The sequence below is a fragment of the Musa acuminata genome, chromosome BXJ3-6 (assembly GCF_036884655.1).
Source record: "Musa acuminata AAA Group cultivar baxijiao chromosome BXJ3-6, Cavendish_Baxijiao_AAA, whole genome shotgun sequence".
In the NCBI taxonomy this organism is placed as follows: Eukaryota; Viridiplantae; Streptophyta; class Magnoliopsida; order Zingiberales; family Musaceae; genus Musa; species Musa acuminata.
The window spans coordinates 10,653,600-10,669,096 of NC_088354.1; the positions used below are offsets into that span (position 1 = coordinate 10,653,600).

The window sequence follows — 15,497 nt, forward strand, 5'->3', positions numbered from 1 at the left end:
CCCTGCATGGGAGGTAAAGCCCCCAGTCATCTTTCATTTTTCACAACACTAAAAGTACTTGCTCTGGTTGTTCAGAGTCATCACATTTGCCTTGTTTGAAGGAGCTCACCACTAATATTTTGGTTTACAAACATGGAGTAATGTTTGATATTCTTCGTTGCACTTCCAATCGAATCATACTTACGATACGATTTAGTCAAAACATTCTTTGGTCTCTCTGTCACCACTATTCCATCTTCTCTTTCATTCTACGAATGGGACTTAATTTGCTTGCTCTCTTTTCTTCTCAGAGATTATTATTATTCAGTCTTCTTTTTCTTGTAGCACACAATTTTTGTCTATTGGATATAATAGTATTTATACCAAATGAAACGCCACTCGTAATCCATCATTTAAGATATAGAGAATAATTAGAGAAAATGAAATCCAACAGAAATGAATCTAATTTCGAAAAAGGAAAAGGAATCACTCACCCCAACCGTTGAAGACTTCGATCCACACTCGGTTTCCTTTTCCGAAGACGATTTGTGCTTCCTCAGACAATGCAAAGCGGAGTCCGAGTAGAAATCAACCTCGGCTTCGGATTCTCATGCGTCTCTTCTATCCCTATATAAACACACACGTACAGTGATGGTGTCCATCCATCGCTGCCTTCTTCTCCACTCTCTATCTTCCCTCCTTTGCTTCAAGAAAGGTAGAAGCTGAAGGTATCCATCCATGGGAGCCGTCACGTCCGAGTCCAACAGCGAGGCCACAGAGGGGCCAGAGGAGCCCCTGCCGCCGCCGCCGCCTAATCCCCCCGCGTCGCCCGGCGAGGGCACGTCGAAGAAGCGCAAGAAGGCCGGCAGAGACATGTACCGCCTGCGTGTCGTGCCCAAGTGGGTGACCGAATTGGTGACGGCGGAGGGCGGCACCGACATCCACTTCATTGCCGAGAAGACCATCGAGAAGTCCGACCTGGTCCGGCAACAGAACCGCTTCTACCTCCCCAAGGACTTCGTCAAGGCCAACCTCGTCCCCATGCTCTCGGAGTTGGAAAGGGAATCCGCCAGCCTCGTCGGCGACGACAGAAAGAGGAGCAGGGTGACCGAGGGAGTCAAGGCAGAGAAACGGAAGGCGATGGTGTCGGGAAGGGAGCACGGCGGGCTGCCCGTGGTGGTGTTCACCAGGTGCAGGTTCCGGTGCTACCTGAAGCTAACCTGCTGGGACGGCAGCGCGGGCACCGTCATCAAGGGCGACGAGCTGAAGTACTTCGCGCTATGGAGCTTCCTAAAAGCGGGCAACGAGGTAGAGATGTGGGCCTTCCGTCGAGGAGGCGACCTTTGCTTCGCCATTGGGAAGCCGACCGCGTCGTCCTCCAGCAGCGGATCACGTCATGTGGAGAGAACTTCATGCGCACTTCCTTTGCGCTTTCTGTAATCTTAGCTTAGCAGCTTTTATTAGGAACTTGCAGTACATAAGACAACTCTTTTCTTTGTTTTTCTTGATATAAATAAAAGAAAGACTCAATTTTTTTCATAGGATTTTGTATCATCGGGAGCCAATCTTCATGTATGATGATGTTGACTCGGATCCACTCAGTGTTGACCTCGCGAGAAAGAGACATAGGCGGTCTGTTTTTTCTGTCATTTACGTACCCCGTGAAGCGTACACCGTGTCGTTACGTTCTTTATATTGTCTCTCGAGTATACTATCGTTACCGTGAAGCCTACACTATAAAGATCGTAACGGCACCGTGTACGCTTCACGGCGTCCGCGAACAAACCTCCTTCGTCTCTCTCGCTCGCTAGGCGAAGAGAGGGGGCGGCGTGCTTTCCCGGCCCGTTTCAGTGACCGTCGCGAGCCCTACGCACGCCGACCGACACCCCATCATCCGCCGTCCAATCCCCTAGAGCGCTAATGTCCACGCTCTTCCTCGCTCCTCCCTGAGGCGACTCGGTAGAAGTCCGAATCGCCAAGGACCGACGTTCCTCCGTCGTCCGCGTCCCCCCGCCCGCGGATCCACGTCGCGGGGCTTGGACCCTTGACGGGCCCCATACACGCGGGCGGGATCGTGTGGATCGCATGGCAATCCGACGGTCGGTGGTTGCGGCCTTCTGGTGTTGTATCATGGAATAGAGGGGTCAAGCCGCGTGCGCTCGGCACATGAAACCCCCAAGCGTAACGGCCGGCAGCCCCGACAGCCACTATAGGATGGCGGCGCAATCGCAATCACACTCGGAGTCGGAGGGGCCTCCTCGCTTAGGTTTCCTCATGGGTAGTTCGCGGTGTACGATGGGCATGGGGGAAGGATGGTGGCGCGGGCGTGCCGGGACAGGCTGCAGGTGGCTGTGACGGAGGGCCGCCCGGGTGGGTGAGGGGGCGGAGACGTGGAGGTGGGCGTGAAGGTGGACGCCGAGGCGATGTTGGAGGCCACGGAGCTGTAGCAGGGGTTGGTGGTGGGAGACAAGTGGATCATGGTGGCCACATGCGGCGACTCCCGGACGGTGCTCTCACGCGGCGGGGTGGCCGTGCCCCCTTTCTATCCATCAAGGTCTGTTTCTTCCTTCCCTTTTTATCTCACAAGAAAGAGCTCTCATCTTTAATGCTTCCATATTACTTTATCCTCAGCATTTAAGTATCATTTTATCCTCATCTTCATCTTTATTGTGGTGCATTCTTACTCATTTATTGCAGAATTGGAGCACTTACGGTACAATGTTCCTGTATTCCTTTAGGGAGGTAGACACTGCATCTGGATTAGATGCAATATCATGCATAGATGATAGCAGAGATAACGGAGGATGGGGTTGGGAATCTCCTTTAGAGTTAAGAAAGCTCACACTATATAGCAAAAAACATTAGCATATTTCGAAGTGCGGGTTCTTATATGTTGTTAGTTAGTAGTCTGCATCTTGGCTTTCAGGGCTTACCGGTTAACCAGTCAATTACATTCTCCATATGTGTGGATTAACTTGATTTGTACAATTGAAAAAAAATTAAAAAAGAGAGAGAAATTGATGCTAAAGCTGTTACAAGTCTTCAACACCCTCTGTTCCATTATGTGAGCCAGGACTTGTATGTTGACTTGTTTGATTTTGTAAGATGAAATGCTAAAAAAGAAAGAAACTATAGAAAAAGAACTATTAGCTGAAGTGTTTCTTGCAATTGAATTGAGTAACGAACAACAAATACGAGGCCATCGTTGATGAATTCTCAAAAAGAAAAAGGGAAGTTCAACAAAGAAGCATTTGCATGCAATCTAAGGGATCAATGAACATTGAGAATGTGGAAGAGGAGTTTGTTAAATTATAATGACAAAGGAAATCAGCAAAGAAAAACGATCCCACAGATTGGTGAATGCTAAAAACATGGCAGCAGACCAATTCAATACTAAATGAAGAAACGAAAGCTTGACAAATAATTTCCTTTAAATAATTGCACAATACATAATTGATTAATCAGCATTTGAAATCTGCCATTCGATAATTTCATTTGTCATATACGTCAATTGAGATTGTTCTTCCATATTTGTTGTTAGCATCATTGGGTAAATCTGAAGACAAAAAAGTTCAGTCAGGGCAAAGCTATGCATTGTCGTGACCCATCCTTGGATTGCCTTTGGCCAAGATTCGGTTTGGATCGACATAGCTCTTATTCAGCTATGCAACACACGACATGTGCAGATGCTCTCCGTCTTTCAAATATAGCCTTTGATACTTTTTTTGATTTATCCAAATTAGTGAAATTAACCTCATTCATGCATTGGAACATGCCACTGCAAAGTTTTGCCTCCACAAGTTTGGAGGTTATGTTGTCATTTACTACAACTTAAACTGGTTAGATGTATCCAGTGATACCTTTTTTTAATTTAAACCATTAGATATATTCAGTGATTCTTTTTTTTCTTTTCTTGAGTGTCTACATGTTTTTGATATCTTTCCATTATTTAGTTCTATTCTTGCTCTCTTAACACATCTCAATCAGCTTTGTTTAAAGCTTCCAGTATAAGCTTATGATTTGATAATGAATACAAATTAACAACTGAAGCAACAGTAGGTGATTTGCATGGGAATGTTCATGTGCTTTGTACCACCCTTGGAACTACTTAGGCCCAAACACTACACTTTCATCTGTGTTCATTGCATATGTGGATTGCAATAATTTCTGGATGTATATATATATATATATATATATATATATATATATATATATATATATATATATATATATATCCAACATGATCATGAGAATTTCTTCTGCCTCTGTCCTGCAAGGAGTTTGAAATTTTTTTATGATCACGTTGGCATTAATTCAACCAATCATTTGTGTTTCTTTAGGCTATCATGCAACCTTTTTACAATTGGCAAGCTCAATTCTTTATCAAGGTACCACGCTTATCTAGTTAGTCTTTCTGGTTTCATTGCAGCTTGTGTATCTTTAGGAATTCAATTTGTTCTCATTTTCATACAGAGTGATTAATCACATAGCAAATTCATGACCCTGCTGTTATTGTGTGGATGTAATAGGTATCCATTTCCACCATTCTAAGCACTACAGTTTATGCAACTTAAGCCTGAATAATTGCTCTGTGGGTTTCGTCATTGATACAAGCTCATAAAAATTCACATGGTATGTCTTTTTTCTATAACAAACATGAAATAGCAAAATGATATATGAGGTTTTGTGATTGTCAGTAAGTACCTGTCTTTCATTTCTTAATCTAGAACTAAATACTTGGTGTTTGTTCTCAAAGTGTGTACACTTAAGAAAATACTAATGAATTTACAAACAAAAAACATCGATACTAATGATTGGCTTCTTCCTAAAAGCCTGACAGGCCAGATGAGCTCATAAGAGTGGAAGAATCTTTTATTGGGACTGTTGTGTCTTAGTAGGTGTATTATCCACTTCTAGGTCCTTTGGTAACATTCATACTTAATTGACGACATCGATAAATACATTCGTTCAATTAGTTATTTTGGAATACCAAATCTTATGTTCAACCAGGATAAAATTTGACAGATTGGTTTCTGTCGATAAAGATCATTACTTCACAAAGGGAAGAGAGGGAAAAGCTCATCCTCTTTTAATCATCTGACTGATGGGAATCGACAAATCAAAACCAGTAACCAAAGAGTTTCGATCCCAGAACTGCATGAGAAGGCTAGTTGAGATCGCTTTGGATATCTTTGTATCCATCATCCTATAAAACTATCTACATTTATTATCTTTATATCCATTCCATTGATTAGTCTGCCTCAACTATCTTAAAGACTTTGTAATTTCTCTTCATATTCTTTGTTTCTTCGACGCTGAACTTGTGCAGGAGACTACCTTCTCAAGCAGTTTTGACAATGTTAGCGTGGTGGTGATGGGGCTGAAGACTCACAAGGTGGTTGTCTCCTCCCAATAATTTTTGCTTATTGACATTGATAGATGGATTGCAAGGTGTGCTTGATACTACACTTTGTTTCAGCTTACTCATGATGCTGTCTAGCGCACAAGCAATAGTTTCTCAAATCCAGTTTGTGTTGGCGGGGAACTGTGCATCGCTTTAAGTGTAGAGAAACAGTTTAAGCATACTATATAGATAGATTTGGAGAGTTCAATGCTATATGCACTGCTAGAGTTCCAGTGTTCTAACACCTCTAGTTCTATGCTTGTGCCTGAGTGGCGTTGCATGACAGGCCCCATGAAGAGAGCTTTACAGCGGGCGAGGGGTTGGTGGGAGGTGGCTTTGTGCGCGCAAGGTGCTCGACCCGAGTTCCGTGACTGCGACGGCTTGATGTGGCACCTTTTGCTTGGAGGAGAAGTAATCGTCAAGCAACCAATGGCTTTACGTGTTGCTTAGAGGAGAAGTAATCATTAAGCAACCGTGGCCTATAGAACAGGCGAGATTACTATGTCTAACTAGTGATGGTATCTGTGTCATTTATCAATAACGTTCCAATATAACGGTTCAAATAATCGTTACGAGATGATTCGTTTGGTTGTTATAAATTCTGGGAACAGCTTGCCGCGAAGCGGGCCCCACGAGATGGCCAATTCTAATTACTCCTGTCCGTCTCCATCTTGTCTCTCTCTCTCTCCCTTCTCCTCTCCCGTTTCTTCTCTAGCTCCGAGGCGAAGTGGCGAAAAGGCGAGGAGAAGGACGATGGACGGCGACCCGGAACTCGTGGGGGGATTGGTGGGAAGATGCATCGATGCGGCGACCGCAAGCGCGGAGAGCGTCGAGAGGTGGCGGAGGCAGCGGCGAACCCTGGATCTCCTCCCCTCCTACCTCGCTGACGCCCTCCTCCGACGCATTATCCAACGCCGCATCCTCCTCTACCCCTCCTGGCTCGAGTATGTCCTCTCTTAATCCTTCTTCGTGAAATTTGTTGTTCTTTTGTCTCAATAATCGGGTTTATTTTGTCAATTTCTTGCCAAGGATTTAATCTTTGAAAGTTGGGGGTCAGGGTTATGGCCTTGGAAGTGGGCGACCGACTCTAACTGCATTATATGGATTAAGATGGCGTGTTGAGCTTACTTGGTGTAGATTTATAGATGAAGGCTAAGTAGGCTAAGATTAAGATAAGCTTACAAGGGGCATATTCTATCAGATCAGGTCATGTCTGTCCATCGGTATGTAAGATGCCCTAGTAGGAAAGGCCCCTCTGGATGGGTTCAGAGTATACCTCAATTGACGAGGACATCAATTCCATAAGTGGGAGAGTTTGTAATGCCCCGATTAGTCTGATTAGTCTCATATCGGAAGCCAGTTAAAACTAAGATAAGCTTATAAGGGTTTAATGGGTATATTTTTGTTAACTTAAGCCTTAGTATTTTGATTGATCAGTGGTTTGGTTTGGGCTCAACGAAGTTAACAGGCCAATTATCCAATCTGCTGCTTCTTGTGACATTTGTGGTCAATCAAGCATCTAGATCAGGATAAAAACATAATTTTCAACTCTTTTATAAACACTCATTGCTGTTGCATTTATTAGGGAGGGATCATTTATGAGTAGTAATAAGTTATTGCAGACAGTTTTGTTGTAGATATAAATAGCTGAAAAGGTTCGGCTTTCTTCTGCTTAGAAACTGTAGAAAGTCCTCGTGCTATGTTCTTGTTATTGGACATGATCTACCGGATTGACTTAATCATCCTCTTCAATTATGTATTGGTGCATATCTACATTGCATACCACTGGAACTCTCTGGGCCTGATAATGCTATAGCCCATTTCTTCACTTTTTTCTCTAAAATTATTGAGAGTAAATTTCCTTTCTTGTGCAGAATTTTTCAGAATTCTGCAGAGGAGATTGACTTGAAAGGTGAGAGCTCGGTTGATGTGGAGTGGTTGGCATATTTGGGTGCATTTCGTCATTTACGTCGTTTGAATCTTGCCAACTGCAGGGCAGTCAACAATTCTGCAATATGGTATCTTTCAGGTACAATCTTTGGAGGATACACCACATTTTATGATAGTGCAATGTACAATATTAACATCTTTGTTTTCTACAAGTATTATGGTCATGCAGAATGTTGAGCGGTATATTTGATGTATCCTACTATGTTCCAAAACCAGATCATAAGACTCTTCATTTCTCTAAGGGATAACAACTTGGTGCATTTTATTGTAACCAAATCTTAGCTCACACTGGAACAAATGGAAGAATAGTTAATTTTTTTACTTTTATATGTCATTACCTAAGTCAGAATAGCAGATGTTCATTTGTTGATGGTCCTATTAATAGCTCTGGATCCGTTTGAATGCATTGCTTATATTGTTTTCCAACTAGTATTCTCAAGGCAGCACTTAGTTATACCTTATGCAGTGAATATCTCTATAAGGAGTAAGTGAAGCAATTCATCTTTGTCAAACTATATGAAAAATTTTGAACTTTAGATGCTTGGCTGCTTATGGCATGGTATAGTCTGTTCATCTCCCAATTATTTCTTATTTTAGTTGGCTTCATTAGGAGCTGGGTGAGTGGATAACCTGTTACGGAAAAACCAAAAGAGAAAACTTGTTTGGTTTGCTAATTCGGACAACTGAGAATTGCTAGACAAGAACCTTCATATAAGTCCCTATGATCTATTTGCAAAATTTGTCCAATCTTAGTCTGCAGAAGATTTTATGAATGTAAAGCCAACATGTTTGGCATATTCTGAGATGCCATGAATTCGAGGTACATATGCCCTCTCATAGTCAACATGGTTTTAGTGCATGCAATTGAATTGAATTTTGACTTTCTTAAGCACATTGGATCCTCCCACTCTTAAATGTCACACACTTTCAGCTCTTTTATATAGCACCTACAAATTGCAGGTTAACACATCCTCCTATTACTCAACGGTGCATTTATACCTTCAGCTCTCCCATTCGAAATTGTTGACACCATCTCCCGTGGCCCCTGTGACATCTCTTCCATGTGTACTGCCGTTCAAGTTTGACGTGGATCACAAAACAGGAAGTTAACTATTTCCTCAGCTTCCTAGCTTCCTAAGCCTATACTGAGCTTTCCAATTAAGAAGAATATTCACAGTTGTGGGCTGTCCAGATGTATGGAGACCTTCAAAGATGTGAACAGGGTTATCTTTGCTTTAATAATGTGTAATTTAGGACATCTATTTATTCTTTCATCTTTTTTTATTCAGCAAAATCGGTATCATTATCTATTCCTGGGAAGTTAATATTATCAAAACTAACAGCACTGATTAAACATGTTTGTTCGGTTTGGACATTTTCTTTTGGTCTTATCAGTAAGGGCATGACATTTTTTTTTTTAAACTATTTCTATTAGGAATGAATAATTTAAAAGAGTTGGACTTGTCAAGGTGCTCTAAGATTACTGATGCTGGCATTAAGCATGTTTTGGCCATTCAAAATTTGGAGAAACTACATGTGTCGGAGACTGGATTAACTTCTAATGGAGTTGTTCTCCTTTCTTCACTTCAAAATCTGAATCTACTGGATTTAGGAGGAATTTCCATTACTGATGAGGCACTTTGTTCATTACAGGTAAATATGTTTAACCTGCCATTTATTATGTTGAAGATATTTACTCTCAGAATGATGAAATTTACATGCATGTCGTGCTAGTATGTATGCTATGTTGCAGCATTCTTCTTAATTTTTCAGTTATATTATTTGGTATGTTAGCTTTGCTTTTCTCTGTCTAGATATATTTGGTCACAGGTGATTTGGTGCAGTGAGAATGTTTGAAACCATTGAGTGCTAAGTTCCTGTTAAATGGTGTAGATCCATGTAACAGCTGATAACATTTCTAGGAAGAGAACATGTTAAGGCAGGTACTTCTTTCCCTTTCTGCTACCGTGATCCTGTTCTCAACAGAGGAAGCACCTTGTCAGAGATGTGAATGGCCTTAAGGATAGGGTTTTCATGGAGAAGGGAGGATAAGGAAAGAGGAGATACTGCAAAAAGCCACCAGAGAAGAGATTAGAAAAATCCCTAAATTCAAGAGAGAGAGAGAGAGAGAGAGAGGATGTGTCACCACTAAACCAATAAAAATGTTTTACATATCTTAATGAATGATTTAAATTAGCTTATATTAAGGTTTTAAATATTGGTAAGATATCGATTTTGACAATCAGTTATACCAATATGGTACCAATTTATTGATCAGCAGACATACCTGTAAAGTCCAATGTCATTGAAGAAACAATAAGAATTTAATATTGATCATCATCAACTTATATGGTATTGTACTGATCTAGTGCTTAGTTCATTCTATCGGTGTTTAAAACCTCAAGTATATGTGGTAACTTATATTGGTTCTTTGAATGGAACACAAAATGCTTTTGCACATCATCCTTTTGATTATTAACTACAGCAAGCATGCAATATGTTATGTAGGTTTTGACAAATCTTGAGTATCTGGATCTATGGGGTAGTAAAATTTCGAACAGAGGAGTTCCTGTCCTTGAAATGTTTCCCAAGTTGAGCTTCTTAAATATAGCATGGACAGAGGTCACCGAGTTGCCATATCTTCCTTCTATAACATGTTTGAATATGAGTAATTGCACCATTTGCTCTATATTTTATGGAAAAGGCAGCACAAGTGCCCCTTTACTGAAGCTTTTTGGTCTTGGAGCCACTTTTGTTGATGCTGACAAAGTATTTTCCATCATAGATACTAGCCATGTAACGTACTTGGATGTTTCTAGCTCTTCTATTTGCAATTTGCATTTTTTGGTCAAAATGGACATGATTGAGCACTTGGATGTTAGCTTCTGTGGAATAACTGATGATTCAGTTGAATACATTGCAAAAGCTGGGAAAGGTTTGAAATTCTTGAATGCCAGCAATAGCAAGCTCACATCCCAGGGAATATGTGTTTTGGCTGGAAATGTCATCAACTTGGAAACCCTGTATCTGTCAAATACATCAGTTGATGATGTTGCACTTTCCTATATCGCATTGATGCCTTCTTTGAGGATTGTTGATTTAAGCCGAACAAAAATAAAAGGTATGATAACTGGGGTTTCTTTTTAGCATTTCATAACTTAGAATTTTTTATTGGTACATGCACTTGTATACCATCTTTTCAAATATCAGGTTTCGCTTATGAAAAAAGTCAAGACAATCTAGAGAAGACATTCCCATTAAGCTTGCTTCAGAATCTCAGTCACCTGGAAAGTTTAAATTTGGAAGATACATTAGTAGAAGATGAAGCATTACTTCCCTTGGTTTTCTTGAAACAATTGAGATGCCTATATCTGAAGAGTGATTTACTCTCTGATGTCTCCTTGCATATTTTGTCATCATTCTCTAGCTTGGAGTATCTTGGATTTCGCAATGCTGTACTCAGCAATTCTGGGCTTCTTCTTTTTGTGCCTCCAAAGGCACTTCATACATTAGATTTGAGGGGGTGTTGGCTTTTGATGGAGGATGTGTTTTCATCATTCTGTAAACTACACCCTCAGATTGAGCTAAGACATGAACTTGTTGGAACGGTTCCAATTGATGAAAATGTTTCTGCTGGTTCAACGTACCTAACATCAGAAGTGAGATCTGAAGGGTATGATGGGTGCTTTGTAGGTAAAATCAACAACTTTCTCTAAAGATTTGTTTACTTGTACTCTTGCTTTCTTGTATTTTAGCTGTGCTTATAAATGTTTTACATCTTATGATATTAAAATTTCTGGATAGATGAAAGAATCAAGTACAGCATGGAGGACTTGTTGGGGTTGCAGCTCTCATCTTTATCAACTCCAGCTTTGCATGGTCTAAATATGCTACCAAAGGAACTGAAGAGAAGTAAGATGAGCAATCATATTTCCTTCCTGTAAGTTTGTAATGAAAGCAAATTTGTGAAGTGTAAAATTATTTAGTAATTTGCTCCTTTAACAGCTTCTCTATATGTATGTGGTAACAATCTAAGGTTATTGTTATGCATACAAAGTAACTAACCATACAAGGATATGTTACGGTCTAAATTTAAAACATCCACAATATATTTAAAAAATATATTGAAGCATAAATAACAAGTAGTTGTTGGAACGCGGCATACTACTAAATGGAGTGGTGTCGACTTCTCACGGATAATGTTCTTTACCCCGTGGATTGAGCTAAGACATGGATTTGTTGGAACTGTTCTAATTTGATGTAAATGTTTGTGTTGTTTTAACTTCATCATACGAGACATCCCTAACATCAGAAGTGTGATCTGAAGGGGTAAGCTCATTACAGTCTGATAGGTGCTTTGTCTGTGACACCGATAAATTTCTATAAAGATCTGCTTACTAATACTGGCTTGTTGATGATAGATAGAATCAAATACACACGGAGGAATTATTGGAGGTGCATCTCTTACCTGGATAACTCTACAGACTGCATGATCTAAATAAGCTGCCAAAGGAGCTCGAAGAGGAAGTAAGATTAACAATCATGTTTCATGCGTAATAGTTTGTGGTGTCAATTATGTCTAGGTTAGGGTTAGGTTTGGGTCCAACAGAATTGAGAATAGAATAATTCGAAACAAAAACATCCGCAAAATATACAAATATTGAAGTATAAATTATAATGATGTACTAAAGTATTTTGTTTTGTTCATGAACGCGTCCCACTCTTCTCTCTATTCTTGGATCTGACAGCAGAGGCACTTGCTGGATTTGGCACAAAGTTAGCAGGACCTGAGGTACGCCCTCTTTTCTCGTTTGGTGAACGGAGTTGGCTTACCACGTTTCTTCTGTTTTCATGGACGGTGCAGATCTGGCGGCAGCTCTTCCCATTCGTCTTCCCTACAGACCTCAAGCTCAGGTTAAAATTCACCATCATTGATCAATCCCACATTTGCTCATCTTTATTAGAGATTAAAAAAAATTAAGCTGGCACTTTATTAATAAAATAATTACATAAATCACTCCAGTACAAAAAATTTATACACGGAGACAACATATCAACCAAAGAACCGCATGATCTCACCAGTAGTCACCACAGGAACATTCCCCGTTACAAATATGATGGAACCGGTTAGAATCCCTCAAAATAACTTCTCTGCCAGTAGCTTTTGAGATATATTTGATTGCGTCGTGACAATCTCCACAGACGCGAAGATTCTTAAATACCCGAATAGGCTTTGGAGCTGAAGTGTTGATGAGGCCGAAGGCAACTGCAATCTTCTCGCTGTGCTGAAGCAGGTACTGTTCTTTCATCTCTTCCTCTACGTCGTGCAGAACGAAGTTGGTGTTCGGCACATAACCCATTTCCTTTATCTCAGCAAACAGTTCATCCAACTTGGCGTAGATCTCCCAAGCCTGTGGGTGACTGGTATCCCCTACATGAAACTTGTGGATGCTGTTCTCCATCTCCACCCAGCTCAATCCAGCTTCTTTGCTCAGCCTCCTCTCCTTCATGCCACGCCTTATCATGGCCACATCCTCCCATCTGCCTGCCTCCGCATACAAGTTCGAGAGCAAGACATAGGCTGCTGGATCCTCCGGAGCCAACTCCAAGATGTTCTTGGCAACGATTTCTCCCAGTCCGATGTCTCCATGAACTCTGCAAGCACCCAACAACGTCTTCCAGACCAAGGCATCAGCTTCGGCCGGCAATGACTTCACGAAGCCGAAAGCTTCTTCCACTCGGCCCGATCGCCCCAGCAGGTCTACCATGCAGGCATAGTGTTCCATCGTCGGAGCCACGCCGTGGTCCCTTTGCATGGCGCGGAAGTGCTCCCACCCTTCTTCGATCAGACCTGCATGACTACAAGCAGACAGAATAGCGACGTAGGTCACCGCGTTCGGCTTCGCCCCCGTGGCCACCATGTCGTGGAACAATCCCAGGGCTCGAGCTGCATCCCCGTGTTTGGCGAAACCGGTGATCATGGCGGTCCACGAGATCACGTTGCGGTCATCCATCTCGCCGAAAGCTCGGCAGGCGTCGTCGATGCTGCCGCACCTCGAGTACATGGATACCAGCGAGTTACCCACGCCCACATCTGACCCGAATCCTGCCTTCAGCATCTGGGCGTGCAATTGCTGGCCTTTGCTCATCATCCCAACGCTCGCCGCCGCGCTCAGGAGACTCGCGAACGTGAAGGCACTCGCTCCCACATCCATGCTCTCTATCTGATAGAGTAGCTCCAGGGCTTCTTCAGAGTCTGAGTTCTTGGCATATCCATCGACGATTGCGTTGTAGGAGACCACATTCTTCTCGTACAGTAAGCTGAAAGCTCTCCGGGCTTCTTCCATCCTACCGGCACGGGCGTACATGCTGACCAAAGAGTTCCCTACAAAGTTGACATACGCCAGGCTTGATTTGGTGACCTGCGCATGTATCTGCTTCCCCAGCTGCAGGTAAGAGAGGTTTGCACAGGCCTTGAGGATGCTGGAATAGGTGAAATGATTCGGCCGAACCCTTCCCTCCATCATCTTGCAGAAGAGCTCGATCGCTGCCTCGTCGTGCCCGCCGCTCTGCACGTAGCCTGAGATGACAGCCGTCCACGACATGACATTGTGCTCGGACATCCGGTCGAAGACCTTCCTCGAATCCTCCATTGATCTCCCGGACGTGCATTTCGCGTACATGTCGATGAGGCTGCAGCCAACACATGCGTCGGAAGCCAGTCCGTACCTGAAGGCCAGAGAATGCATCTGCCGCCCGAATTCAAGCGACTCCGAGTCGCTGCAAGCGGAGATGACGCTGCTTATGGTAAATCGATCTGGTTCGAAGCCATCGTGAAGCATATCCGGGAACAGACCGATCGCATCCCTTCCGCGCCCGTGTTGCCCGTACCTCGTTATCAAGAGAGTCCACACAACAGTATTCCTCTCGCGCATTCCATCGAAAACCTTGCGGGCGGACGACAGGTCCTGCCTCCTCGCGAACATATCTATCAAAGCGCATCCAACCGACGCATCCCACCGGAAAAATCCCATCTTTATCACGAACCCAAGAACCACTCTTCCAACCCAATCATGCTCTGACTTCGAGCAGGCCTGAATCACGCCGCAGAAGCTGTACTCGTTCGGGATGATTCCCGTATGGAGCATTTCGCAGAACAGCAGAATCGCTTTCTCTTCCATCCCATTCCGCGCCGCGCATGAGATCAGCGCGGTCCAAGACACGACGTCTCTTCTGCTCCCCATTTCTTCGAAGAAGGAACAGGCGACCTCCCATTCACCGCATTTGGAGTAGAGAGCGATGAGGGAATTAGTGACAAGAGAGTCGAGCCGGAGGCCCGAATCCAGGAGACGGCGGTGGACGATGCGGCCGCGGACGAGATCCCGGGAGCGGATGCAGGACCTGAGGAGGATGGAGTAGGAGACGAGGTCGGCGGGGACGCCGCGATCGGACATGAGGTCGAGGGCGGAGAGGGCATCGTCGAAGCGGCCGGCATCGGCGAGGCGGATGAGGCGGTGCTTGAGGGGCTCGAGGGAGGGATGTTTGGTGGGAATTCGGGGCGGGGGGGAGGTGACGGAGGCGGCGACGGTGGGATTTCTCTGGCAGGAAGGGTGGGAATGGTTTTGAGGATAGAGTTTGGCGGGAAGGGGAAGAGCGCAACGCATGGCGGAGTCGAGCTTCGGAAGCCGTGAAGGGTTCTTCCGCGCCGCTTTATCGATCCGTCCCGACCTGGATAGCCACGTGGAAGATGGTAAGTGATCCTTAACTCTGCCTCAGAGACGATTACATGGAGTCGTTCTAGGGTAATAAAAGAACTGAAATCTTACCGTTTTCTCTTTTCATCGTACGGCTGTAGTTAATGCCGTCTTTGTGGAGCCCAATCAGAATCCAAGTGAAGCAAATCGACCATCCAACCTGAAAAAATTACTCTAAAGGGATCCCAATTTTTATTTAAAAAAGATATTTATTATTAAATTAAACCGCTCGACCACGTAACAGAACGTTGATGAAGAACTCATAAGAAACGAATAAAGAAGACTCGAACCTAATAATTTGATACAAGTTAGACAAAATAATTAAGCACAAGAAAAATGGCTTCGAATTAAACGTGCAAAAGAAAGAAAGCAATACATCTGGTGATCTCATAGAGAATTAATTCCAAATA

The 15,497-nt window shown here is 43.2% G+C and overlaps 2 protein-coding genes across 17 annotated transcripts; one reads left to right on the top strand and one right to left on the bottom strand.

Moving 5' to 3' along the window:
* Positions 1 to 1,743: 1,743 nt before the first annotated feature.
* On the top strand, positions 1,744 to 13,682 carry LOC135586076 (uncharacterized). Of its 16 annotated transcripts, XM_065156300.1 has the most exons (14): positions 1,744 to 2,533; positions 4,320 to 4,367; positions 4,509 to 4,611; positions 5,309 to 5,374; positions 5,459 to 6,327; positions 7,258 to 7,412; positions 8,769 to 8,986; positions 9,842 to 10,454; positions 10,544 to 11,026; positions 11,138 to 11,273; positions 11,759 to 11,860; positions 12,082 to 12,247; positions 12,536 to 12,627; positions 12,708 to 13,682. In XM_065156300.1, the coding sequence occupies exons 5-11, from the start codon at positions 5,960 to 5,962 to the stop codon at positions 11,829 to 11,831; spliced, it is 2,046 nt and encodes a 681-aa protein (XP_065012372.1). In that variant the 5' UTR covers positions 1,744 to 2,533; positions 4,320 to 4,367; positions 4,509 to 4,611; positions 5,309 to 5,374; positions 5,459 to 5,959; the 3' UTR covers positions 11,832 to 11,860; positions 12,082 to 12,247; positions 12,536 to 12,627; positions 12,708 to 13,682. The 16 variants fall into 16 exon arrangements, with proteins under 16 accessions (XP_065012372.1, XP_065012369.1, XP_065012380.1 ...); XM_065156297.1 differs by lacking the exon at positions 4,509 to 4,611 and adding an exon at positions 12,357 to 12,459 and having other exon boundaries at positions 5,309 to 6,327; XM_065156308.1 differs by lacking the exon at positions 4,509 to 4,611 and having other exon boundaries at positions 5,309 to 5,873; positions 5,995 to 6,327.
* Positions 12,301 to 15,365, bottom strand: LOC103987798 (pentatricopeptide repeat-containing protein At3g49170, chloroplastic). The gene is made up of 2 exons (XM_009406214.3): positions 15,160 to 15,365; positions 12,301 to 15,061 (listed from the first exon to the last, which is right to left on the bottom strand). Exon 2 carries the CDS (start codon positions 14,995 to 14,997, stop codon positions 12,409 to 12,411), a length of 2,589 nt encoding a protein of 862 aa, XP_009404489.2. The 5' UTR covers positions 14,998 to 15,061; positions 15,160 to 15,365; the 3' UTR covers positions 12,301 to 12,408.
* Positions 15,366 to 15,497: the final 132 nt, after the last annotated feature.

Bases quoted from the DNA above. Each gene is read 5' to 3' on its own strand.
- LOC135586076 (XM_065156300.1), top strand. From the start codon at position 5,960: ATGATTCGTTTGGTTGTTATAAATTCTGGGAACAGCTTGCCGCGAAGC. The intron at 8,987-9,841 runs GTAAATATGTTT...TATGTTATGTAG, and splicing joins AGGCACTTTGTTCATTACAG to GTTTTGACAAATCTTGAGTA. The intron at 11,274-11,758 runs GTAAGTTTGTAA...GATGATAGATAG, and splicing joins AGCAATCATATTTCCTTCCT to AATCAAATACACACGGAGGA.
- LOC103987798 (XM_009406214.3), bottom strand. From the start codon at position 14,997: ATGCGTTGCGCTCTTCCCCTTCCCGCCAAACTCTATCCTCAAAACCAT.